This window comes from Diceros bicornis, chromosome 28, assembly GCF_020826845.1.
Source record: "Diceros bicornis minor isolate mBicDic1 chromosome 28, mDicBic1.mat.cur, whole genome shotgun sequence".
NCBI classification, from domain to species: Eukaryota; Metazoa; Chordata; class Mammalia; order Perissodactyla; family Rhinocerotidae; genus Diceros; species Diceros bicornis.
Window position 1 is genome coordinate 40,570,911 of NC_080767.1, and position 25,661 is coordinate 40,596,571.

The 25,661-nt window shown below is 57.5% G+C and overlaps 1 protein-coding gene across 1 annotated transcript in view; it reads right to left on the reverse strand.

Moving 5' to 3' along the window:
- Window positions 1-222: 222 nt before the first annotated feature.
- The window catches only part of FAM163B (family with sequence similarity 163 member B), a 31,797-nt gene continuing 6,358 nt past the window's right edge, over window positions 223-25,661 (reverse strand). The window contains exons 2-3 of the mRNA XM_058524424.1: window positions 2,928-3,043; window positions 223-2,204 (exon numbers count right to left, since the gene is read on the reverse strand). Coding sequence (XP_058380407.1) covers window positions 1,797-2,204; window positions 2,928-3,020 — 501 coding nt within the window. The 5' untranslated portion in view covers window positions 3,021-3,043 and the 3' untranslated portion in view covers window positions 223-1,796. The remainder of the gene's footprint in view (window positions 2,205-2,927; window positions 3,044-25,661) is intronic.

Sequence of the window (25,661 nt, forward strand, 5' to 3'; positions counted from 1 at the left end):
GGGTTTTATTGGCTTTCACTTTTCCCAGGGAGCAGGCAGCTCCCACAGGTCCCCTCGGTGGAGCTGAGCGAACTCACATGGACGGGTGCTTGCTTCACTTCAAATTGATCTAGGAATCTACACGGAGGAGAGACCAGCAAAGGAAACAGGAAACCGGAACAGAGCAGCCACAGGAAGTGCCCACCTCCTGGCGCTCACCCCCCACCCCGGCCCACCCCCCAAGCTAGTGCATCAGAAACAAACCCATGGGGTTCCACAAAGGAAGCGGGGAAGCTCAGGGGGTGAATTCCACTAGCATGTCCAAAACGAGGCAGGAGGAGAAAGGAAGAAGAAGAAAATAATCCAGAGTGCTAAAAATAGTAAGTCTTCGCTGACTCTGCTCACGTCCAGGTCCAGACGTCTCCACTCCTCGGCGCTTTCCAGTAAAAGCAAGGAGCGAGGTAATCAGGCTGCCCGCGGCTCAGAGACCCTCAAAGGTTTGTCTTTCAGGAAAGTGGCTTAGCTGGGGAGCGTGGTCCACCTTCCTGGGCAGACTGGGGCTACCCTACCCCGGGCTCCACGCAGAGAGGGTGGGGGCTCTTGGGGCCATGCTTCGGAGAGAGGAAATACTGCCTCTGACTGGGTGGGGGGAGCTGCGTTCCCTGTGGCGGGGCCCCTGGGTTTGCCATTGGGCATCATTTCCCCAGCCGGATGGAGGGAGCCAGCGAGTGGGCTCCCAGAGAGACCCTGGCGCCACTGGGAGCTTGGTGGACAGTGGGTTCAGCTGAGGTCTTCACATGGAGCCAGAGCAGAGACGGGGCAGCCTGGGCCTCGCTCCCAGATCCCCCTGAGAAATGGGGCCAGGTGGGAGAGCTCGTGTCTGTCTCCGCTGGGGACCAGAGCTTGAAGGGCCCCTGGAGGCTGAGGCCCTGGGGTGGGAGGGCCTGTCCCAGGGCTCCTGGGGACTTAGTGCGTCTTTCAGCCCCTGGTCCATGGCTCTGTCTGTCCTGCCAAGTCAGGGCCGAGGAACGGGCTGTGTCGTTCAGTGTGGACACTCCTGAGGCAGGTGGTTGGCACATGCCTCTTTCTCCCTTTCACCAAAAACCAGTTGGGGCTGAGGATCCCCAGGGCCTGGCCACCCCTGAAACTCCTCCTTCTAGGGAGATCTGCAGGGAGGCCAGATCAACCAGTGTCTCAGCCGCCAGGCGCTTAAAGCCGGGGGTGTGCGTGTGGGGTTGGGGGGAGGAGACGGAGGCCCCCGTTCTGGGTGGAGGGACAGAATACTTGGTCCGCAATTGCCAGGGAAGGCTTGTGCCTTGGGACCTAGTGTCGTTGCTGCCAGCCCTTCCTTGAACAGGGAGCAGGCTGAGGCCCAGCGAAGGAGTGACACAGCTGGCCACGCAGCCAGCGACGGCCAAGCTCCTGGGGCAGAGATGGAGGCCACTTTCCACTACACCTTTACTACCTGGCAGCGTCGGGAGCCTGGCGTCTGTGCTCCAGAGCCCTGCCTCACTCCCTCTGCTCTGCAGTCCATCATCTGAATGTTACCGCTCACGGGTGCCTGCAATGCACCCACCTCCCTCCAGCCCCAGGTCCCGGAGACCCCGACCCCCGGGGACCCCTACCCCCAGCAGCCACGCTTGTGCTCACTGGGCCTTATCCTTGCAGGGAGCCCCGGATCTCCCCGACGGGGCCCTCTGAAGACAGGGATGCAAGGAAGGCCGGGCCAAGCCCCAGTTCAGGCCCGGAGCCGGGCAGGCGCACCATGGGGATCCCACCATGGTCTCAGGACCTGCAGGGCGGGTGCAGGGCACGGCTCAGACGTCGGTGCTGATGCTGCGGCTCCGCGAGAAGGCCTCCCGCATGGCAGAGAGGCGGTTGGGGTTGAGCGCCTGCAGGCCCCCGAAGCTCCCGGGCGGCAGCTCTATGTCCTCCTGGTTGATGCTCTCGTAGGCCACGCGCTCCCCGCCGTTGCGCACGCCCTCGTCCTCCGGCTCCTGCAGGAAGAAGGTGGGCGGCTCGTAGTGGGAGCAGCTGCGGCAGAGGGCGCGGGCCTGCGGGGACTTCTGGCTGAAGGAGGTGGAGGCGGCAGGGTAGAGCGCCGGCCCGGGCCCGTTGGTGAGCACGAGGTTGCGGTTGGAGTGCAGCGGGGGCAGGTGTGAGTGCACGGCGAAGTCAGGCTCCTCCTCGTCCTCCTCAGACTCCTCCTTCCTGCAGCAGTAGTACTGCGGGCAGAGGGTGGGTGACCCTCGGCTCCCCACCACCTCTCCCCACCCACGCCCGGCTCAGACACCCGCGTCCCCTTAACCACCACTTATGGGGGCTCGCTCAGGCCAGGCACCCCGCTAAACACTCTGCAAGGAGGGACTCGCTCATTTCACCCCCAGCAACCGGAGGCAGGGGCTGTTGTCGCTGCCAGTTTGCAGGTGGGGAAACTGAGGCACAGAGGGGTCAGGCAGCCTGAAAGTGGCAGAGCTGGGGTTCCAGCCCAGGCAGTGTGGCCCCAGTCTAGTTTATGGGTGCTGCCTTGCCCCGCGCATGTGGCTTCCCTACCTCTCTCAGGAAGACGTGGGGGCCTCGGTGGGCCCTAGTGTATGGGTGGGGAGGGGACGGCACAGGTGGTAGAGAAGCATAGCCCCAGCGCTCCCCCATGCTCTGTGCTTGGCAGCTGTGTGCCACTGGCTGAGTCCCTTACCCGCTCTGAGCCTCGCTGGCCTCACCTCTCAGTGCGTTTGGGAGGCCCTGGGCGAGGAGAGCCAGGCGGCCGTCATCACTGAGCCCCCACAAGTGAAGTCCGGGCCAGGGCTGTCTGCTTTGCAGGTCCCCTTTAGAGACCTGACTCTTCCCTCCTTCCTGGGCCCGGGGCCCTCGTGGGGGGTGCCCTCCCTCTGCAGGGCCACCCTCGGGGGCTCCCTCCCCACCCCCTCCCCCAGCCTCCCCGGGGATACCTGGAGCCGGCAGTAGCACAGGACAGCGATGATGCACAGTAGAATCACAGTCGCCAAGATGCCCCCGGTGATGACCACCGTCCCGGCTGTCATCCGCCCCCTTCTCCATCAACAGCCTGCAACACACGCCACCAGCTTTACCGCACCATCGCTCCCTCATTGCAAAAGCAACCCGTGCTACGTTAGAAAGTAGTGAAAACAGTCCGAGAGGGGAAAATAAACATCCCGGGGCGTGCGCACAAGAGGAGGGGCTGGGCCTAGGAGTGGGCAGGACGAGATCCAGGCTGTCTGCCTCTCCCTCTCCCAGCCTCAGTTTCCCCATCTGTAGAAGGTGATACCAAAAGCAGGTCTCCACCCCCGCCCAGGGTGTGTGTGAAGATTTTGTGAGCGTGTATTTCAGCGCCTAGCATAGCATGCTCGCAATGAATGGTGAGCCTTTCCAGCCCGGCTCTGCAAGGTCATGCACTTTCAAATTTGCCTAAATGCAGTCAAGCTGAACATACGGTTTTGTAACCTGCTTTTTCACGTAAGAAAAATCATCCTTATTTTTCCAAATCATTAAATTTTCTTCTGCAACATAATTTCTAACCACATTCTGTTGTATAACATAACTGATCCCTTTTCTTTAAAATTTTTAATTGTGGTAAAATATACGTAACATAAAATTTGCCATCTGAAACATGTTTAAGTGTACAGTTCAGTAGTGTTAAGTATATTCACATTGTTGTGCACCCAATCTCCAGAACTCTTTCATCTTTCAAGATTGAAAACCAATTCTTTTTTGATATTTAGGTTGTTTACATTAAAAAAAATGTTTTAAGTGGATGTTTTAATAAGCGTTTTTGTAGCTAAGTAATTGGAGCCACTGGAGGTACAGGACCTACTTCAATCACTTTTTCAGGATAAATTCTTAGAAGTGGGATTTCTAGGCCTAAGGACATGCCCTTTGTAAACTTTTTCTTATGGAAAATGTTAAACAGAAGCAGAGAGAATGAACAATGCTGTCACCAGCTGCGCTCTTGTTGGCTTTTCCGTCTGTCCAGCCGGTGCTGATAAACCAGTTCTCAGAATAAAAGCCTCCTGACTTGCAGCATCTGCTGATGCTCATGGTGTCAGTAGTCTCACAACGGCCCGTTTCAGGTTCCTGAGGTTTACCGACTGGCTTGCAGAACTCCTGGGTGGTGACAGTCACCTCTCACAAACCAGTGGTCACTGGCTCCAGCACGCCTGCCTCAACGTCCCCCCTCATTTTATTTTGCAGTGGATGGCGTGGGGGGGAGATTGGAGTATTTTAAAAGACACCTCAGAGCATATCAGTTTACTCATAAATAATTCATCGCAAAATCTGACAGATGAGGACTCGAAAAAAATTCCCAGTCTGTATTTAGCTTTCTCCAATCATCCCCCAAATGTCTTTTTACAGTTGGTTTGTTCCAATCAGGATCCAGTTGTGTTTGGCTCTTCTGACTCTAGAACAGTTCAGTTCCCATTCACTCTCCTCCCCCTCCCCTACCCACCTTGTTTACAGAAGAAACTGGGTCATTTATCTTACAGAATTTTCCATGTACTAGAGCTGGCTGGGCTTCCTCACCAGGTGTTGAACACGTTCCTCCATCCCTGTTTCATCCTCTAAACGGGCTTCCTATCGCATCCCTTTCAGGGGCCGAGACTGCTGTCCCTCTCGTCGTGATGTTGAGATTAACCCGTGGGTTCAGCTGCTGTCAGCCCAGTTCTTCCACTGTAAAGTCCCCATCAGCCTCCCACCTGAGCATTTCAGCAGCCGTCAGGGATCACTACCCAGATCCATTATTTCATTAGTGGTTGCAAATAGTGGCTTCTCAAACGCTATCATTTCTTCTGCATTTATTAGCTCTGGTTCTTCTCCAGAGAACTTTCCCTATTACCGAGATGGGTACCCTAAAAGACAGTCTTTGGAGGAAAGGCACGGATGCTCAGCTCTTAGCTTTATCACTTTCAGCCACAAGGTGTGTGGTTGTTTTATGGTATCATTGGGATCTCGCTGACTTTTATATATTTGATGTGTTTCAATCCACTGCAGTCATCATTCTTTTTGATGTTCAAATGATCCCACTGGGATGGTGGGTTTGGGGGCCCCTCCATGTTGGCTCCTGTGTCATTTTGACGGGACTGCACTGATTCCTGATGGTGTTTTGCTTTTAGGCACAAGCTGTCCCGGCTCATTTTGCCCCTGATCTGGGACCTGCTGTTCCTCAGTGACACCCTGGTTCTCTTAGTGGGAAGTGGTTTGTAGAGAACACAGTCTGGCCCTAGAGGTGCTAAGTGCTCCTGGTTTCATTGGTTCTAGGCTTTTTCAGCAACCAGAGCTAGAGAATACTTTTTGTATTTATTTTTTAGGAAAAGAAAAATAAAACATGGGTTTATACTGGCATTTCCACTTAAAATTAGAGATTATGGGGTCTTTGTTAAAATTTGATGTCTGCATAACGTTTACAGTGAAAACCTTGTTTCCTAATAACATACATTTCATTACTTATTTACTTTTCCCATTATATATGATAATTTTAAAATAACATTACCAATATTTTTACTAACAAGTCTGCTGAATGGAACTTGAAATTTATTTGTTATTTTTTTGTTCTTATCCCCTCAGGGATGTATAATAAAAAGACTGTTTCAAAGTCATTTGAAATAATTCTTAGTAGCGTTTTTCCACCAACTTGATACTCAGGTTCATGTATTCCAGCTAGTTTTTACCTAGTTTTTAAAAAATTGATTTAATTTTGGCTTTTAATTGTAGAAAACATTTGGTTCCAAAGTCAAAAGCACAAAACCGCCACAGCACAAAATTGGGGCTCTCTTGCCCAATGTGCATAAAAAAGCAATTATTATGGCATCAGCTCTTGGGAAAAGAAATCAGCTTTTTTGCAAGATTGGTCTGCAAGGAGACAGGGGCGTATGCTCTCAGATCCGTCTCCCCGATCCAGGGCTTGGGGCACAATTTGTGGGATGAAGGGCGGGGCGGTCTGAAGTGTGGAGATACATGATTGGAGGTGAGGAAAAGTGAGGTCATTGACGATCTGCGCAAGCACAGTCAAGCTCCATGCCCTTTGTAGGACACGTGGTCACAAAATGGCAGTGTTACCATGATCTGAGGATCGAGTTTTCAGACCTTTGACGTCAAAAAAGTCACTTATCTGACATTTGCGCAGGCCCAGCTGATGGGTTGGTGGTCTCAACTGGCCTGAACTGGACAAGGGCGTCTCAGTTCCTGAAAAACCACTCTTAATTACTCTGTTGATAAGATGGGGTCAGTGAACTGACCCCAGGGCCATGACCAGATGGTCCGTGGTTACAAAACCAGGTGCCTTCCGAGGTCTTGTTTCCATTCCTGCCCCTCCCCCTTTCTGCCCCAGAGATAACAACTTTAACTTAGTTCTGGGTTTATCCTTCTACTGCTTCCTTCTAAATATATAAGCAAATTTACATTCCCTTCCCCCTTTTAAGTGAAAGTGGCATTCTATATACACTTTCGGCACCTCCCCTTGTTTCACCCAGCAGTCTATCCCTATAGGAACCATATATTCCCTAGATACATGGACTATATCCCTACGGATCCCTCCAGAGCCACGCGTAGAACTCGGCTCGCCCCTCCTCGCAGTTGCATCGCGCTCCATCACGAGGAGGAGCCCAGCTTACCCCACCAGGCCCTGCCAGGGGGCATGTGTGTTACCTCCCACTTTCTGCAATTACAGGAATGTGCAAGGAAGAGCTTTGTGGTGTGCACGTTTCTAAAGTTTTCCATAAACCTGCCAAACACTTGCTGGAATTTGGGCTGATTTTTTCTCTTTCAGGAACATGTGAGAATAACTGACAGATGGGATTTTTGTTGGGAGAATCAAGATCTGGGCAGTTGGTGGGTCAGGGGTGGGGGGGCTGAGCCCCTCGCTGGGGCAGGGGTGCTGGGAAAGCACGTGGTGAGGTCGGAGGCGTAGTGGTTTCCCTGCAGACTCTACAGCCAGAATAGGGAGGGTCAGGCGGCCTGGGAGGGGGCCTGGTTGGGCAGAGATGACTGGGACCCTCATCTACAGATAGAGGAGGACACAGATGTGTACTCACACGGAGAGTCTCGCCCAGGCAACGCTGTGTGTCAGAGGCAAAGCTGGGATGAGACCCAGACCCCAGACAGACAGACAGACAGAAAGGCAGATCCAGACAGACCCAAAGGGATGAGACACAGACTCATAGACAGCTCCAAATTCAGACAGACAGAGGTGCAGACAGGCAGATCCAGACAGCGGGACGGACAGGGCCTGAGTCAGGAAGACACAGTGCAGGCCACACAGACAGACAGAGCAGGAGCCCCGGGGACCCCCGCATTCCTGGGCACCCTGCCGGGCAGCTCCGACCCGCCTTGGCCCCGGGGGCAGCTGAGGCCAGCTGGCCCGCCGGCCCTGCCGAGGGTGCAGGCCGACCCGGGGCCGGATCCAGGGAGCTGGGTGTGCAGAGGCGGCGGCCGGCGAGGGGATGCTGGGCGGGGGCCAGGCCTGCTGTCCAGATGCATTTCACGCATTTCGCTGAGGTGAGGCGAAGCAAAGCAGGCAGCCGCTGGGAGAGCGCTGGGCCCCACTCCCACGCCCTTCCCTCCTATGGGACTCAAGGGGACCCCGCAGGCTCGCCTCAGCCTTAACCTGGAGCAGCCAGAAAGTGGGCAGCAGGATGGACCCCAGGCAGCCTTCCCGAGTCTTCACGGTGGCCGTGGGAGGGAGAAGCAGGCCCTGGGACCCTGACTTTACAGATGAGGAGACTGGGGCTCAGAGAAAGGGAAGCCGCTCCCGGGGACCCAGCCCAGCCCCTGCACCCCGTCTGGGTGGGCTGGTCCACGCGTGTCATTCTGGCAAACAGGCCCCATGGCAGCCAGAAGCCAGGCACGCCCCACTTCCTGCCACAAGGGATCCAGGGCCCTCCCAGGCCCAGAGGGCATCAGCGCCCCTGTCGTCCCATCCAGCTCTTGTCAGGCAGGCCCCTTCTCTGAGCCCCTCGGGGTGTGGTCCCCATTTTTGAAGATGACAACTGGAGGCTGGGACAGGAGAAGCGCTCAGTCTCAGCACCAGCAGTTTCAGGGTTGAGGTCAAGGCCGGATCGGCCTTCACCATCACGTCTCGGAGCAGAGACACGCCCCACCGCCCCTGACTGCTGAGCCCCACGTCTCCGCCGGGTGAAGCCTTACAGCCCACGGCGTCTTCGCGGGAGTGCACTACGGCAGCCGACGGGTTTTGGGGTGCCAGCCCAGCCCTGGCCCTCCTCTCCGGGCCCTGCCCCTAAGCCTCCGGCCGGGCAGCCGCATCTGTACCCCCGGCCGCTACCCCTCCGGCCACAGCTTGCTGGGGTCCGGGCGGACATGTGTCCGGGGTGGGCCAGCCCTCTTCTCTCTCCCAGATAATGGAATTGGGACCTGGACACTGGCCAGTCCCTGCCAGTCACTTGACCTTGGCTAGTGACACAGATGCTCAGGCTGCAGCCAGGGGCACTTTCAGCCACGTGTGTGGAGAGCCAGAGGGGCCAGTCCACAGGGGAGAGGAGGACACAGGCGCCTAGAGGAAGCCAGGCTGTGGTCCTGAGCCTCGGGGTTCTGGCTCCCTCCCCTCTCTGCAGAGCGCCTCTTCCTGTGAGTACGTCACCTTGAGTGCATTTCTGCTATTTGCACCCCAAAAGGATAATTATGGTCCCACTCATCAACGAGGGAACTCACCGAGCTTGGGAGAAGTCAAGAGAGGTCGTGCTGGGATTAAACTCTGTGCAGGGAAGTCCAGCGCCCCAACACCCCTGCTGGACCCCCACCCAGCTCTGCCCCTGGCTAGTTGTAGGAACAGGGCTTCAAACGCCTCCCTTTCTCTGCGCCTCACCTCCCTCCTCATAAAATGCAGAGGACATCGAGGAGTCCGCCAGACGGCGAGTGCACTGTGCTGATCCCTGTAGTTAGCATCTGTGTCCCTCTCTGCATCTAAGCCCTCTGTCCGGCCCCTGAGGGTGTTGGGGAGTGGCCATGCTGGCCACGGAGCCTCTCTCCCAGGTCTGAGATAGAGACAGCCCCCCGCTCCGCCTGGCTCTCGGGGGGCCCCCTCCAGCGGCCGGCAGCCTGGCGGCGTGACGGGAGGGGAGCCGGCGCAGGCCAGGCGCCCAGCGCTGTCAGCAGCCCCAGCTCCGACACCCGAGCCCCGTCCAGCTGGAGCGTCTCAGCCTCGCTCTGCAGATACATGCACGCCGAGGGGCAGCAACGCCCACGACGGGCGCCGGTCCCAGGGCCAGGCCAGGCCAGCAGACGCGCACGCCGCTGGCAGCTCCGTTCGCGCCCCAGCCTGACATCAGTCCACAGTTAACTCCGAACAGCCCCTAAGAGCACATGGCCTCCCTCGGCGCCCCCACTCCTGCCCTTGCTGTGCCCCACTCCCAGGATACCCTTCCCTCTGCCTCTCTAGGGCCTCCCCTATGGTTAGGGCCCAGATCATGCCTTCTCCTCCAGGAAGCATTCCTAGACTTCTCCCACCTCGAAATGCCAGTGAGGGAGGGACCATGTCCCACCATTCCATTTAAGCTGGGCAGTAGGGGAGGCTGAGGCCAGTGCAGGGGGTGAGGGGTGACTCATTCCTCACCTTACACAGCAAGTTAGCGAAAGAACAGCAGCCAGAGGCCTGTCTCCCCAACTCCCACACCTGGCTGTCCTCACTGAACTATCGTCCTTCAGACTTCCTTCCTGTGCCTGGAGACTCTGCCCAGCCGGACACAGAGGTGATGAGCCCAAGGGGCCTTTGTCCTGCCCAATATGGGGGGCAGGTGGGGGAACATCCTGCCATACACTGGCTGGTAAGCCTGGGTCAGAGGCCTCTCCCTGGGCCTCAGTTTCCTTATCTGTAATACGCATACAGCAGAGTTTAGGCAATCGATTCCTGCCAGCCCCAGACACCTGGGATCCAGCCCTGCCTGCCAGACTGAAGTGCACGACAAGGTTGGAGGATCACAAACGCAAAAGAATGCCAGCTGCTGGTCCAGACAAGAATCAAGATGGCATCCCCCGAGGGTGGGCAGAGAAGGGGAGGGCTGCAAACACTTGGATGCATGCTTGCCTGGGAGCTTAGAGGAAACTCGACTGACCCAGTGTCCTCTGCACACTTGTGTCCTGAGAATGGCTATGCTGAGTGCCCAAGAGACCAATGAAGGGCCTTGGAGCTCAGGGCTGGAGATGGGTGGTACTGCACTGGGGGAGCCACACGGGGACTTCCTGGAGGAGGAAGCTTCTGAGCTATTCGGGAAGGATGGACTGGCTGGGCTGGGAGAGGAAGGGGAGGGCTGTGGGTGGAGGGACGGCACAGGCAAAGGCTGTGAGGCAGAGAGGTGCCGGCAGGCCCAGCGACAGCCCGGTGGAGGCCGCCGTCTCTGCTCCTCCAGCTCTTCCTGATCTCCGCCGCGCTGCCAGCCAAGACAATTTGGCGAGGACCGCGCTGAATTGTTAATCTGTCCCCTGGGACCATAAACGGTTTTAAAGCTTTATAAACGGCTTTGCTTCCCTGTCCCCACTCCCAAGCTGTGCAGGGACAGGCTGTGAGATGGGGCCCCTCTATGCACCCCGATCCTGACCTCTAGAATCTGCAGAGGGGGCTGGGCAGACAGCAGGCCCCTTCCGATAGCCCCTAGCCCCGTGTCTCCTCGGTGGAGGAGGGCGGGGGAGCCAGCGGCTTTATGAGCTCGGGTCCAGATCCACTTGTCGCCTACAGCCTGAAGACCGAATGGAGCGGTGCTGAGGGGTGGGGAGCAGGAAACACCTGGCAGCCAGACGCCCGCCCTCCACCTGCCTCCCCCTCGGAGCCCTCTCCCCTGGCGGAAGACCCCCTCACGGCTGCCATCTGGACCACATGTCCTGCACTTCGTTTCAGACTCTTCTGTTTTCCTCTGTTCCTCTAGCTCCATCCCACCCCGCCCTGCCTTGAAGACTGCAAGGACCGAGTCTCCATAGTCTATTTATTTTGTGCCCTCCCACCCCAGCACCTCACGTGGTGCAAGGTGCACAGCAGTGCTTGATGAGGGCTCTGTCTGCCTCTGCCCACTGTGTTCACCTGAGATGCCCAGCGCTCCTCTTAGGAGCCAGGGAGAAGCCAAGCCCTGCACCTCTGCACTGGCCAGGCCTCTGGCTCATCTAGTCTAGCAACTTCCAAACCCATCAAGCACCAGAACATGGGGGCACCTGGTAAACATGCAGATGCCCAGGCCTCGGTGGGTCTGAATGGGACCCTGGAATCTGCTTGCTTAACAAGCAGCCCTTCCAACCAAGCAATGATGATGCCGCTTATTTCCAGAGGAGGAAACCGAGGCTGGGGGAGCAGAGGACTGGTCCCGGGGGTGCCTGGGCCACGGTTGACCACTCTGTTCCCAGCGCCTCCCTGTCAGGCCTCTGCCCATCCTGGTGTCTCGTCGAGGGCTTATGGAGAGCCAGCACACCTTTTCCTCCACAAACATCCGTCTGGTTACAAAAGTACCCCCACTACCTGGAAGCCCCAGGGCCCCGTCGTCCGCGAGTGAGCGGCCGCGGAGTTCCTGTCTAGACCTCCTCCACATTTGTTCCTAATTTCACGCTCCGCGGGCTCCCAGATTCCTGCGTTTGGTACTAAATAGACGGGGAAGTGCTCAGCAGCGCTGTGGCTGGTCTCCGAGATATTATCCAGAGCCTGGCTGGGGTGGGGTGGCGGGAGTGGGGCCTGGGGGCCTGGAGAGGCAGTTCCCAACAGCACCTGGGGTGTCTCCCGTCCGAGCTCCAACCTCAGCCCAGCTAGCTCAGCCTTAGAGCGCCTGGCTCCTCAGGACTGCAGGCCAATCAGGTGCCGGGGCCCAGCGAGCCGGGCCTGTGCCCTCTGGTTTCTGGGGCCAGAGGATGCCCATGGCATGGGGATCCGATGGGTGCTGCCGGGAGGGGCGGGGCTGGGCCGGCCGGGAGTGGGTGATCAGGAACCACCATGTATGCCCTGGGCTGGCCCACTCTGTGGCCCGGACTCCTTGAGGGGCCCTCAGAAAGAGCACAGGGGCCGGCCATTTCCAGGGTTCATGGATTCCAGAGGCTGTCCCCAGACTCCCGCTGAAGAGCCCCGTGGGGTCAGCGCTGTGCGAGCAGGGCCTTGCCGCGGTTCTCCGCTCTGTTCCCGGTGCCCAGCCCAGAGCAGGACGCAGAGTGGGTGCTCGGCGAGAACGGTGAATGAATGACCTGTGGGGGCCTTTGCGCTCTTGAAGAATGAACCAGACCTTCCAAGATGGACCCAGGCAGAGCTGGGGAGTGGGGTGGGGAGGAGGCTGGGGTGTGATGGGCAGCGGCGGGGCCCTCCTTCCTCTGGGCCTCAGTTCAACGACATCACAGTAAAAAAGAACAGCGGCGGCCACAGCACAGTGCCGGGTGCATCTGACGCGCTGATCTCATTCCACCCCACCACTCCGCAAGGTGGCATGACTTCCCCGGGAGGGACCAGCAGCTACCCACTGGGACCCACCCACACTCCCCCAGGCCATGTGGGAAGCAGGGCTTGGACGCATCTCTGCAAGATTTTCTACCCACGTTTTCTAGGGGTAAACTGAGGCTGGGAGAGTGAAACAACCCTTGGATCAAGCAGAAAACTCCATCCAATGGACACCCTGTCTGTGTGCCCCTGCCTGGTCCACCAGGGATGCTGGAGCTGGGGAGGGAGCATGCTGCTCTGGACCAGGAGGAGAGGATCCAGGGCAGACCCCGGGGCCTGAGTGGCCAGGAGGCCCCAGGCCGTGGCCAGGAAAATGGAGGGAGCAGGGGTTGTGCCCCACCTGGGCTGGCCAGGGGCTCAGCTTCCCCACTGCTTGGAAAACAGGGCACCCCCAGCTGGGTGGCCTTCCTGTCCCCCGTGGCAGGGTCCCCAGGCACTGTCCCCGACCTCAGGAACCTTCAGGAAGGACAGGGAGGAGCAGGGGCAGCCCCTTCCGGCCTCCATCAAGGAGCTGTGCTGAAGCCACTGGGGTCTCCCTGGTCCTTTGGGGCGGCAGCAGCTTGTGGGAGGGCCGTGGTCTTGCCAGTGGGAGGCCTGGCCCATGCGCAGGCTACCATGCTGTTTAGAGGCCTCAGAACCTGCTCCAAAATTCAAGTCCGAGTTGTCGCTGCTGCTGTCAGGGCCAGAGTTCCCGCCTCTGCTCACCATTCTGCTCGCCCAGAGGAGCAGACACTCGGGGGACACTGAGGTGTGTGGTCAAACGCTCAGGTCCTCTGGCTCTGTGGGGGCCAGGCCAGGGGTGCAGAAGGCTGGGAGCCTGTTGCTGCCCCCTTACTGTGCAGATGGGCGGCTGTGCTGCCCAGAGAAGGAGACTTGCCCACGGTCACCTTGACATCTGCCACAGAGTGAGGGCTGGGCACAGGACAGCTGCCCTGAACCGCCTCCCTGGGCCCTGGGGGGTGGTGGGAGGAGGGGAGGGGATGGGAGGAGGGCAAGGCACCCGGCTTCTGGACGTTGAGCTCAGCAGCGTCTCATCGAGCCCCAGCAGCCCTCAGACCTCTGCTGTCTGACCTCCTCATGGTCTGAAACAGAGAAGCAGCTCACGGTTCACACCCATCTCTCTGGTGGGCCCTTCAACTGTGGACGCCAGTGACTCCAACACAGTAGAGAAATCCAGTCTTCAGCACAGAGGCTGCCCAGTAATCCCAGGACTGGGGGTTCCTGCCCCCCCTCCTGCACATGCTGCCCCCCTGGGGTTCCTGAACGTGAGTCTGGACAGGTCACTGCCTCCCTCAAACACCTGGGTGGCTCCCCAGTGCCCCATCGTCCTGTCCTGAGCACCACCCCTGTGCCAGACAGGACATGACACCCTTCACCAACATCTCCTTTAATCCCTAGGGAAGTCTGAGCAGGCATTAGCATCCCCCCATTTTGCAGACAAGGAAACAGAGCCGGAGAGTGGCCCATGAACCAGGTCACAGGGTTAGGGGCAGGGAGCAGGGGTGAACTTGGGTGTACCACCCCAAAGCCAGCGTCTTGCCTTTTCCCTCCTTCTCCCAGCCTCCCAGCTTGCCTACAGGTGGGAGGGACAGGGGTGCTCTCACCCCCTCACCCCCCATCAGACTGTAAGCCCCCTGAAGGCAAGAACCTTCTGCCACGTTCTGTAGTCCTCCCGCCACCAGGGGTCAGTACAGCACAGGGACACAATAGGGGCTCCAATGGAGCAGATCTGAATGGAGTTGGGGTCCATTGGCAAGCCCACACTGAACAGGCCCTGAGCATGGGAGGGGAAAAGATGGGGTCTCGCCCCTGTGGCCCCCACCTCCTGCACTTGCCTGCCCCTGGTGTTTCCCGGGCAGGTTCGGGGGGTGGGGGTCCTGGTCAGGAGAAAGGCAGATGAGATGCACCATTAAAGAATGTTCTGGGGCTGTGGTGTCCCTACCCATGGGGCAGCAGGCAGCGTATCAGGAAACGGGGAGTGGGGGGGTGTGGGGGGACGGGAGGGAGCGGAGTGGGGGAGGGGGAGAGTAGGGGGAGCTTAAGACCCCGCGAGCCCCAGCTCAGGGGCAGACCGTGCTGGCTTTTTCTCTCCCTTAAAAATAACAATGTGCAGAAGTTGAGTTTGCAAACACTCTGCTGCTTGACTTAACTTTTTTCCTTTTTTCTTTTCAACTTCCTCTTCCAAGAACTGAGCGCAGCTCCTGGTCCCAGTTCAGGGCTTGGACGGCGCACAGGAGGGAGCGCCGGGCCAGGACTCGCTGGAACCGTCGGAGCTTCCATTTATTAAACACACACCATGTCCCGGCGCTGAGCTAAGGGCCCTGCCCTCTGAATTCACTTAACCCTCACAGGCACTGTCCGCACAGGTGCCCAGTGTCCTCACGCAAGGACTGGACACTAGGCACGCGCAGGGGCACGTCCGGGTCCGGCTGCGAGGAGGATGCACAGTCAGGATCTGGTTAAAGGCCGCTGCCCGTCACCGCGGTCCGCGCCTCGAGTTTGATGAAACCCTGACGTTCTGTAAAAGCCTGGTGACTCAGCCTGGCAGAGCGGAGCAAACAGAGGCTCAGGGAGACTGCAGGGACGCGCCCCGTCCCAGGGGATTCAAGGCCTGGGCGCCTGACCCCTCGGCCGCTCGGCTGCCCAAAGTGGGAGAGACGGGGCTTTTGGGGCGAGGTGTGAAGGTGGGTCCAAGGTGGGTGGGCCTCTCTGCTGGAGGTCCCGTGCCCACAGAGCGCTGGCCTCTGCCCTGGCCTGAGGGACGACAGTGATGTGTGGGGTCCACTGAAGAAGGCTCCACAGCCCATTCTGTGCCTTCACGATCGCTGGGTGGTACCACCTGGGCATCCAGGTGAATCAGCCACTGCCACTTACACACCAGCTTCCCACCACCCCCCACTGCCGAGCCTGACCCCAGCCCATGTCCTGTCCCGGCCGTTCGCCTGCTCGCTTCTTTAACACACTGTCAATTGTTTGCCTGGTGGTGGAAATAACAGCCAATGAGGCAGGGCCCTGCCCGCCCCACTCCCAGTCCAGGGGGGTGACGCCTTGTGGTGCCAGCTGGAGCCCAGCGGAGGGGCTGCAGCTCTTCCGGGCCTTTTGAGCGACAGGCCTGGGTCCCTCCTGCTCTTCTAGAGGAGGGGGCCCAAAGCTCCCTCCCTGTGGTCTGGGGACGCCCTCCCTGTGGCCCCCTTCCTGATGGCTGGAGCTCTGTTGAATCCCTCCTGGGCCAGGGACCCCCCACCCCACCCCAAGACGAGGAATGGGAGAGAGATGGGGTAATATGGAGGGGAGGTCTGACCCCAGGCCCAGACGCACCTGGGGACACCAGAGGGGAGGCCAGAGGGCCCTGCAGGCTTGGGGAGACACCGTCCCCAACGGCAGTGCGGCCCAGGAACTCTGACCCCGACTTGTACAGACTCTTCTCTCTGTCCACGGGGCCGACAGAGCAGCAACCACGCTCAGAAGACGGGACCTGTGGGGCCGGGTCGAGAGAGGACCCTGGTCACCCTTCAGAAAGTAAATCTCCAGGTCCCGAGAGGCGCCAGCTCTGAAATGCTCTGCTCTGCCTCCTGCTGTGCGGCAGAAGGACTCGCCTGGGTCCCTGGCAGGCAGGGCTCTGAGAAGGGCGGGGCCCAGTGCACCGGGCGTCCTGGCCTGCCCTCCAAGGCCAGTTCAAGTGCCTCCACCTCACCTGCCCGGCCCGGCTGGCCCTGCCGACCCCACTGGGTCTCCCGACTCGGCTGTGACAGCCATCTGCGTGTCCGCTCCTCCCACCCCTCTGCAAGCGGCCGGCACTGTGAGACTTCGGCAGTGCCCCCCGCAGCCCAGGTGTCTGCGGCATCTCGGCACTGGACCCTCCCCCCCACCCCCTCCACCCCGAGCCCACCACAGTGGCTTTGCATTGCTGTAGGATGGGGTGCCCAGGCACCGTTCTGGATTGGGGAGATGCCCAGGCCTCACCTCACCTCATCTGGATCGGGGGGACAGGAACTGCGGCTGAGACACCACCACAGCGTTCTGTCTGCGCCGCTCGCATTCGCGCTGCATCCTCCCCTGTCCCTGGCTTGCCTCTCTGCATGTCTCACAAGTTCCCAGCGGGTGCTAATGCTGGGTGGCCAGGGACCACTCCTGGAAAACTACTGTCTGACATGGTGGCCCCCAAGCGAGTCTGCCCTAGCAGGCGCTCCCAGTTGCCCCTGAATAAAGGCCACACTCCTCGGGACCAGCCCTCATCCCCACCTCTGCTTCAGGATGGGGACTGCTCTGTGGATGCATGCACTGGCCTCAGGGCTGTCCTTGGCCCCCCATCCCTTGGCCTGGGATGCCCCTGGGGCCCACCGTCCACTTCCTTCCAGGTAGCTCATTCCTTCTGATCCTTTACACGGTGCTCAGGTCCCGCCCTCTGCAGGAACCCTTGCTCCTCCCTGCTCCTCTGGGCGCCTGGCCCGTCCTACCCTGCTGTTTCATTGTGAGCTGCCCCGAGGGCCTGGGGGCCCCATGAAGACCACACCATTGGCCTCCCCTTGAAACACAGGCCCTGGCAAACAGCAGGCGCTCCGTAAATGCCTGTGGATTGAGTCACTGGCCAAGGCGGAGCCCCTGGGAGCTGAGCACTGGGGGAGGGGATGCGAGATCTTAGAGCCATAGATGATTTACAGGAAGATCAAGCCAGCTGCGCCAGGGGTAGGGAGGAGAGAGACTGAGACCTATGGGCCAGGAGACCCTGACTTCAAATTTGCTTCTGCTCCTTGCCTGCTGTGTGGCACTGGGAAAGCCCCACCGTCCCTGGGCAGCCTCGTTTGCCTGTCTGTGAAATCAGGACGGCGACGATGCCTGCCTTCATGGTGCTCTGGGGAGAATGCATGCGTCACCCCCTCCACCATCACCTCGTCCTTGGAGTCGGCATTATTAACCCCATCTTACAGATGAGGAAACTGAGGCTCATGGAAATGATGACACTTGCCCAAGGGCACACGGCCAGTGAGAGGCAGAACTTGGGGCTGGGCTAGGGGTCAGGGGGCTTTTCCAGAAATGCCAACTGCCTCTGGCATGTCCCAGGGCTCCGCCTGACTGGTCTGGATAGCAAGCAATCAATTATTGACAGCCAGTCTCAGTGCTGGGTCCCACTTCCGGGGCCTGGAGAGGGCTGGGGAGACTCAGGCAGCAGCCCCATGCCCGGGGAGCAGAGACACACGGTGGGAGCAGTTCAGGCTTTGGTGGGGAGGCAGGACCTCAGCGACAGGGAGCAGTCAGCAGTGCCTAATGCCCAGGGGTGAGGGGAGTGAACTCACGTCACAAAGAGCCCGGCTCTGTTAGGGCAGAAACACCTCCCTCTCAAGCCCGAGGACCTGCCTCTGCCCACTTTCTCCACTCTCCTCACCTCGCAGCCTTGCAGACAGTCACTTGCCCGAGCCTGCTCCTGGCCCGTGACCTCTCCACTCAGAGCATCCTCAGCGTCACCTGGGAACCTGGTAAAATGCAGAGCCTGGGTTCCACTCAGACCCACGGAGTCAGCAACTCTGGGAGTGGGCCTAGCAACCTGTGCCTCAGCAAGCCCCCCAGGTGAGCAACAGGCTCCCCCCATACTACACATCAGGGCCACCTGGGCAACAGTTAAATCCCCCCCATTCCCCGGCCCCACCCCAGGCCAAGTACACGAGAGTCCCGGGGTGGGGGGCCCAGGAACCAGGACATTTAAGCTTTACAGGGGCTCCGGTGTGCAGCCCAGGCGGAGGCTGCTGAGACGGGGACACAGAACACCTGCGGGCGCAGTGTGCTCCCTGCAATGCTGGTGGGCCGTGCAGAGCCCCTTCCTGAATGTTCACAGGCGCCCAGGCGGTGTGAGACCCGACAGAGGCTTCACCTCACAGCCCTCACTGGTCCACGGAGCCCAGTATGGTTGTCCCCATTTTGCAGTTGAGAAAACAGCGAGCGGGGTGCAGCCTACCCGAGTGCAGCTAGTGGGTGGCAGCCGTCTGCATTGCAGCGTCGCCCCGCTCGGCATCCACGTGAGACGCCCATCAGCGCCATTTCCTCCCTGCAGCCAGCCTCCTGCGATCCTGCCCATTTGTCTCCTGATAAGCCCAGCATTGGCTGCTTCAATCACGCCCTTTGCCGTCCCCTAGCCCAGGCCACCCCCAACCGTCCCATCAGAGCAGCCGTGGTTTATTATATACTTTCTCTGAAGGAACCCTCACCGCAGCCCCCAGTGGAGTCCTCCCACCCGGAGGCCCAGCTCCGATGCCTCCTCCTCCGGGCAGCCTGGGCTCGTGCCTGTGGGTGCCACCTCTCCCTCCCAGCCCTCGTCTGTCTGGGAGTCAGAAAGATTTGGGTGCGAATCCAGGCTCTCCTCCTTAGTGTCAGGGAGATCATGGGCCTTGGTCCCCTCTTCTTTAAAACAGGATGTTAATGCCAGTCTCCAGCTCCCTCCTCGCCTTTCCTCCCTCCCTCCCTCTCCTCCCTCCCCCTTTCTCCTCTCCTCCTTCCTTCCCCTTCCCTCCTGACCCCTTTCCATAAACATCTATTGAACGCTGGCAGTGTGCCAAGCACTGTGCAGTGTCAGGGACACGGTGATGAATGGGGACAGGGTCTCTGCCTCCTCCTAGCCCTCAGGGAGCAGCACTGTTGGTTAGGCTGGATGCACGCCCTTGGCCCAGAGCCTTAAACGCTGCCCCTGGCCTGGAGACGCTGGTGGCCTCGAGGGAGTACTCACCGACCTCCTCTCCTTGTATTTCCATTCGGAAGTCTGTGACTTCCCTTCTCTCAGGCTGTGAGCTCTGCAGCAGGGCTGTCTCGGCCACACCCAGCCCCCGCACCCAGCCCAGGGCCTCCGTGAGAGCCTCTCAGATGAGCGGTGGACCTTACGGGGTGGGCGGGGTCAGGAAGGCTGGGGCATTTCTACGAGTATACTAACAGGTATTATTTTGATTAATTTTTAACAAAACGAGATCATTCCACGTGGACCGCGCTGTGGTTTATTTTTCTTTTCACGTCAGCACGTTCAGAACCGCGTTCTCCTCTGCAGGGCACCCCAGCTGTCCATCCAAGTGTCCCCCTGGAATGCAGTTCTGAGTGTGACTCTCCTGGTCTAGGCCCCAGACATCTGGTGTTCCTGGCCCTCCGAGCTTGTCCCTGACTTACTTTTCCAGCCTTTCACTTGCTCTCTCTGCAACGCTCCTGAAATGGGTCTGGCTGAGAGGTTTGCTCCCCGGGCCTCCCAACCACATACTTTGCGTTGTCTTGTCCCTGGGCCTTTGCTGCTGCCGTTCCATGAACCTTGAACTCCCTTCCAGTTCTACTTATTGAATCCCCGGCCATCAGTCAGCATGCTCCTGGAACAAGCCTTCCCTGACCCCCAGCTCCTGGACACGGCTCCCTCTTCTGGGATTTAATAGCACTCAGTGTCCACACCGGGCACTTGGCATTTAAAACTTATCAACAATTCAACAGCAAATATTCATTGAGCTCCTGCTGCATCTCTGCCTTTGTGGAGTTTTCAGTCTTGCGGGGGGACACAGATGGGGTGTAAGGAGGGAGCATGCAGGGTGCTCATGGGGTGATGGCAGCCAGGAGAGGCAGCCCTGAGAGGATGACCTGGATGCTGAGACCTGAAGGATGAGTGGGGGACAATGGGAAGGGGAAACTCATTGAGGAAACAGTACGTGCAAAGGCCCAGAGGCAGGCAGAGCAAGGTGAGCTCCAGGAGCTGGAGCATCAGAACAGGAGGAGGAGATGGCACAGGGGGAGGTCAGCCCCTCCTGTCTATCCACACCTGATCCAGTCTTCCTGGAGCCCTGGTCCTCATCTCCCCACCTGCTGCAGCTTGGTGCCCCTTCCTTCCTAAAACACTTTCTAGATCAGTTGTCCTCACATCAGATGTGCATTGAGTCTCCCTGAGGTCAGAGAAAGAACCACTTGAAAGGCTTCTAGGGCACAATACTCGAAGCTCACTCATGTCTGGGAATAGTTCCTGCTCCCACCTACCAGAAGGGAGAACTTCATAATTCAGGGGGCACTGGGGCAGGGGGCACTCAGAAGGGCTCTGACTAAGTGTTGCCCTGGTCTTGCCTAGCAAACCATAAAAGCCAGAACTGAAAGAATCAAACTGTTTCCAAACTACAACTGATCCCAGAACAAACCTCACAGATATGTATGGGGTCTACATCCAACAAGGTCCAGTTCACAATGTCTGGCATCCTGTAAAAAACGACCTGGAACGCAAAGATGCAGAAAAATACAACCCATGATGAAGAGAAAAATCAATCAGTTGGAACTAACCCAGCAATGGCACAGATGACAGAACTGGGAGACAAGGACGCTAAAATAGCTATTATAACTGTCGCCTGCACGTTCACGACACTGGAGGAAAAACTGGGCACATCAAGTAGAAACACAGAAGACGTTAAAAAGAACAAAACCATATTTCTAGAGATAAAAAAAGCTACAAAGTCTAAGATGAAAAACACGCTGGATGAGATTAACATCAAATTAGATATTGCAGAAGAAAAGAGAAGTGAACTTAAAGACAGCAATAGAAACTACCCAGAATGAAACAGAGAGAAAAGAGAAAAACATACGGAAGTAAACAGAGCTTCAGTGAGACGTGGGGAACTTCAAGTGGCCTGATTTATGTGTAACTGGAACCCCCAAAGGAAAAGGGATGCAGGAAAATGATTAGAAGAAATATGGGCTGAAATTTTCCAAAACTAGAGATCCACAGGTCCAAAACATTCAACAAACCACAAACACAAGAAACATGAAGAAAACAACCCCAAGAAACATTATAATCAAATTGCTTAAAACCAGTGATAAAGAGAAAATCCCAAAACCAGAAAACAGCCCACAAATTGTAGAGGAATGAAGACAGGCGTGACAGCCGACTTTGCGTTGGAAACAATGAAAGCTGGGAGACTGTAGGGGAGCATCTTTAAAGCTCAGAAAGAAAAAATATCAACCCAGAATCTTTTGCCCAGAAAAAATATTTCCAAAATTAAGGTGAAATAGAGAGCAGCATTAGTATTGTCTCCCCTTTTTGACTATAAAGTCCTGGAGGGAAGGGCCCACACCTCAGCTCCTTGCCAGGCTGTGCTGTTGGATCCATAGCTGGAGGGTTCTTATTTTCTCACCGGGTTTGAGTCCCAGGGGCCCAACCTGAGCAGTGGGTTGGGGAGCCAGGTGGGAAGTTCTCTGCTCACAGGGGACTAGGTAGAGTCTGGCTTGTCTTCAGGGAGGCCCAGGTTGAGGGAGCAGTGGCCCTTCAGGGGCTCTCCCCACTGGGACCCCAACTTCTTGGACCTAGGCCCTGCAGAGTGAGCACAGGGGGTAGGGGTGCGAGGCATGTCCTGCCTGACAACCTTGTGCCTTGTATTCACCTCCCCTGGCTCCACAGGAGTGTGAAAGCAAAAGAGAAATCCATGCAATGTTTTAAAAAACAACAAATCAAAAAAATACATATTTTAGCTGTTCACAAGGTACAGGAAGTTTCCATGGCTATTGCTGTAAATTGCGTGTGCCAGGTGAGGAGGTGGAGCTCTCCTTAACCTACAGAATGGGGCACCTGGACAATTTCTGCCCAGGAACCGGGTGCCTGGCTGCTGGACTGAAAAAGGGAGGGAGAGAGCGAGAAACATCGGCCACCTCTCCTCACTCTCCCCCACGACTGATTTCAACAGCTAACTAGAATGGCACCTGTATCTTTACAGCTCTCTACGATTTAAGCTGAGTTTTCAGGTACGGCATCTCTCCGGAGAGAGCAGTCCTAGGAGTTAGGAAGACAGGAGTCCTTATCTTATTCACAGGTGGGCTCTGAGGACCAGGGGTGGGTCACCCAGGAAACGGGGGTCAGGGAAGTGAAAACTCGGGCTGCTGGTTAACCTGTCCAACTCTCAGGACTCCTTTCTGTGTCACCACCTCAGGCTGCCCAGCACACACTGGGATGCCCTGAAATTCCCACCCCAGCTGGAGAGAGCCCAGAGCAGGTGGAGGGGGCCAGGGCCAGGCCCACCCCACTGCATTCAGGCAGTGCCACCCCCTTGCCCCAGAGACGTGTGAGTGTGTATGTGTGTGTGTATATATGTGTGTATGTGTGTGTATGTTTCTCTGTGTGTACGCATGTGTGTATATTTGTGTATATGTGTGTATGTATATGCATGTGTGTATGTGTATGTGTCTGTGTGTGTATATATATGTGTATGCATGTGTATTTGTATGTGTCTATGTGTGTGTGTGTATATATGTGTATGCATGTGTGTGCATGTGTGTGTGTCTGTGTGTGTGTGTATATACATGTGTATACATGTGTATGCATGTGTGTGTGTGTGTGCAGTGTTGATGGTGAATGAGGAGCAGATGAGCAGGAACAAAGCTGAGTCAAGCAACCTGGTTGTTCCAAAGAGACTGGCTGGACAGTCCAGCAGCCAGGGGAGGGGTGAGGGTGGCATCACCCCGTCTAGGCACCCCCCTTTCCGTTCAGATGCCCTGAGAGCTGGCCCCTACCAGGGAACTCCCCCCTGGACTCCCGCCTCAGGGCCTCTGTCTGAGCTCAGTGCAGCTCATTTACAGGAGGCTCAGCCTCCACTCGGAGCTCTCAGTAGGGTCTGCAGCGGGGGGGGCAGGACCAGCGGGTGAAGGCCGGGGCACAGCAGAGACCCCATGGAGCCTGTGGAGGAGAGGTCAGTGTAAGGTTGGGAATCGTGGCTCCCAGAATCTTAGAGCCACACATCTTAGTCTTAGAAAATCAGAGCATCGGAACCTCGGATGCCTAGAATCTGACGGCCCCCAGATCTTCTTCTCTTCGATTTGGAAGGGACTTTGGATGTCACCTGGTCTAATCACCCACTCAATGAACAGAAGGGAACGTTTTTTCCTTTTGAAATCAAAATTCCTCCAAGATGGTCAACCAGAGCGGTGGGATCTCCAACTCCCCCTAGAGACGGGGGGAGGGTGGTACCCCCTCTGGCTTCCAAGGCTTTTTGCTCCTTCCCGGGGTCACCCCAAGTTCTCTCCCAAGTAGAAGCCACGAGGACCCCTGAGGAGGGCCCCACCTGTCTGTGCACACCCCGTCCTGGGCGCAGTGGCCTCAAAGGGCAGCTGTCAACCCGGGTCCAGCCCTCACCTTCCAGGCACTCACTCATTCACCTGACCCAGTTCACGGAGCTCGACTGCCCCCCGGCCTGCCCTGGGCCCGGGGTCGGCAAACTCACACCGGGCCCTCCTCCCCCACCTCTGCGCTCTCTGCAAGGCTCTGCCACTGCAGCTGATTCGACGGCCCCATTAGAAACTTCTGGGGGCCACTGAGACGCCCTGAGCGGTCTTCGGTGGCCCAGGCTTCAGCAAAGACCCTGCCTGCAACCATTCGTTTTACATCAATTTTCCTTTATTAAAAAATTAGGCTCAGCCATTTTTAAGTGAGTGTAGGCGTGTTGTTGAAAGGGTCCGTCTTGCAGATTAAATGATTTTTTTATAATTGGGTAGTTGTTGTCAATGAAGAACGGCAGCATTAACCCTGAGGCCTGGCCACATGAGACCCGGAAGTGCCCTCTGATGATGAAATTCTCACAGCTGGAACATGACGGGCGCTGCACGGTACAGGCCCTGCTGACTCCCCATGCCTCGCCAATGGCCATGCTCCTTCCAGGCCGGCTGACTACCTATTTCTGGAACACTCTGAGCCCCCTCTTCCCTAAACAGATTTTGAATGTTTGGAGGTGAGACTTTGAGGGGAAAATAGATGCCATTTGTGGCTCTAAATGTGAAGTGTCTCAGTCCAGGGAGAGGCCGGGCAGAGGCCACTGCACATCCCGGCAGACGAGACTGGCCCTCAGAATGGCACCAAAACATCCTGCCATCTGACAAAAATCTACCAAGTGCCCCAACCTGTGGGCTTGGCGCTGTGCCAGGTGCGGGCTCAGCGATGAGCAAGATCCACAGGTGCTGTCTTCAAGGGGCTCCCCAGTCCTGTGCTGCAGATGGGGACCAGAGGGGACGAGCCACAGAGCCAGGTGTTAACGGGTGGCCCAAGAGCCTGACATGGGGCTGACCTATGGGGAGGCAGCGTGGGGTCAGGAACACTTCCCTGAAGGGCTGACAGAAGCTGAGACGGGCACTAGCCAGGAGGAATCCTCCAAGCAGAGAGGCCAGTAGGTGGGAGAACCCCCAGGGGGAAGGGTCTTGGTGTGTTCCCGAATGGGAAGTTGGCCAACGTGCAGGCGCAGGGTGGGGGAGAGAGGTAAGTGATGAGGTTGAGCACGGTGGTTGGTAGGGTCTGTTCCATGCAGGGCCCTGTGGACTACACTGGGGGCTGGGTTCCATCCTCAGCTGGGACAGGTTTAAGCAGAGTATGGACCCCCAGTCACATGTGATGACAGGAAATCTGAGTTCCACCCCAGGGGCTTTGCCACAGGCCTGCTGCCCACCATGCCCAGAGACCCCAGAGACCCCAGAGACCCCCCCAACCATGCCTAGGGACCCCCGAGTCCCCCATCATGCCGAGACCCCAGAAGCCACCACCACGCCCAGCGATCCCAGAGACCCCCCCACAATGCCCAGAGACCCCGCAGACCCCCCACCACACCCAGAGACCCCAGAATCTAGCACCAGGTTCCCTCTGTCATGCTCGCACCAGGGGTCCGGCGTCTTACACAATGTGATGAGAGCCCTCACCACCACCCTACAGGATGGGTACAACCATCCCCATCTACACGGACCAGGAAACCAGGGCACAGAGAGGTTTAGTGATGCGCCCGGGCTCACCAGCTGGAGGATCCGCGTCAGGGTTTGGGTCGAGCCTCTCTTCCCCCTAGGGTCTCAGGTTCTCCGACTCGGATGTTCCCCGGAAGTAAAGAGTGGATGGCGGAAAACAAGACACAGGCCAGCGGTGACAAAACTGACCACAAAAGAGAGTATTCAAGACACTGTGTCGTAAAACAAAATGTTTTTTTGAAATAGAAATCTGTTTAGTAATTCCAGGGAACGCTCAAGTGGGAAGTTCCGTGAAGGTAAAATTAAAGTTGACTATATTTTTAATTTTGTAAATGGGTTCCTCCTGAGCCAGGAGCCTTCTGCATAATGAGTGTTTTAACCAAACAAACTCTAACGCCAGTAAATACCAGAAGCTTGCAAGTCGGCAGTGTTACCAAGAAGCTGCTGTTTTTCTGGTGAAACATTAGACTTTTTTCACTGTCCTCTTTTAAACCAGAATTGGATCCTTATATCCCGGAATCAGCCCTCTCAGAGCTGCTGCTGGTTTCGCAACAGG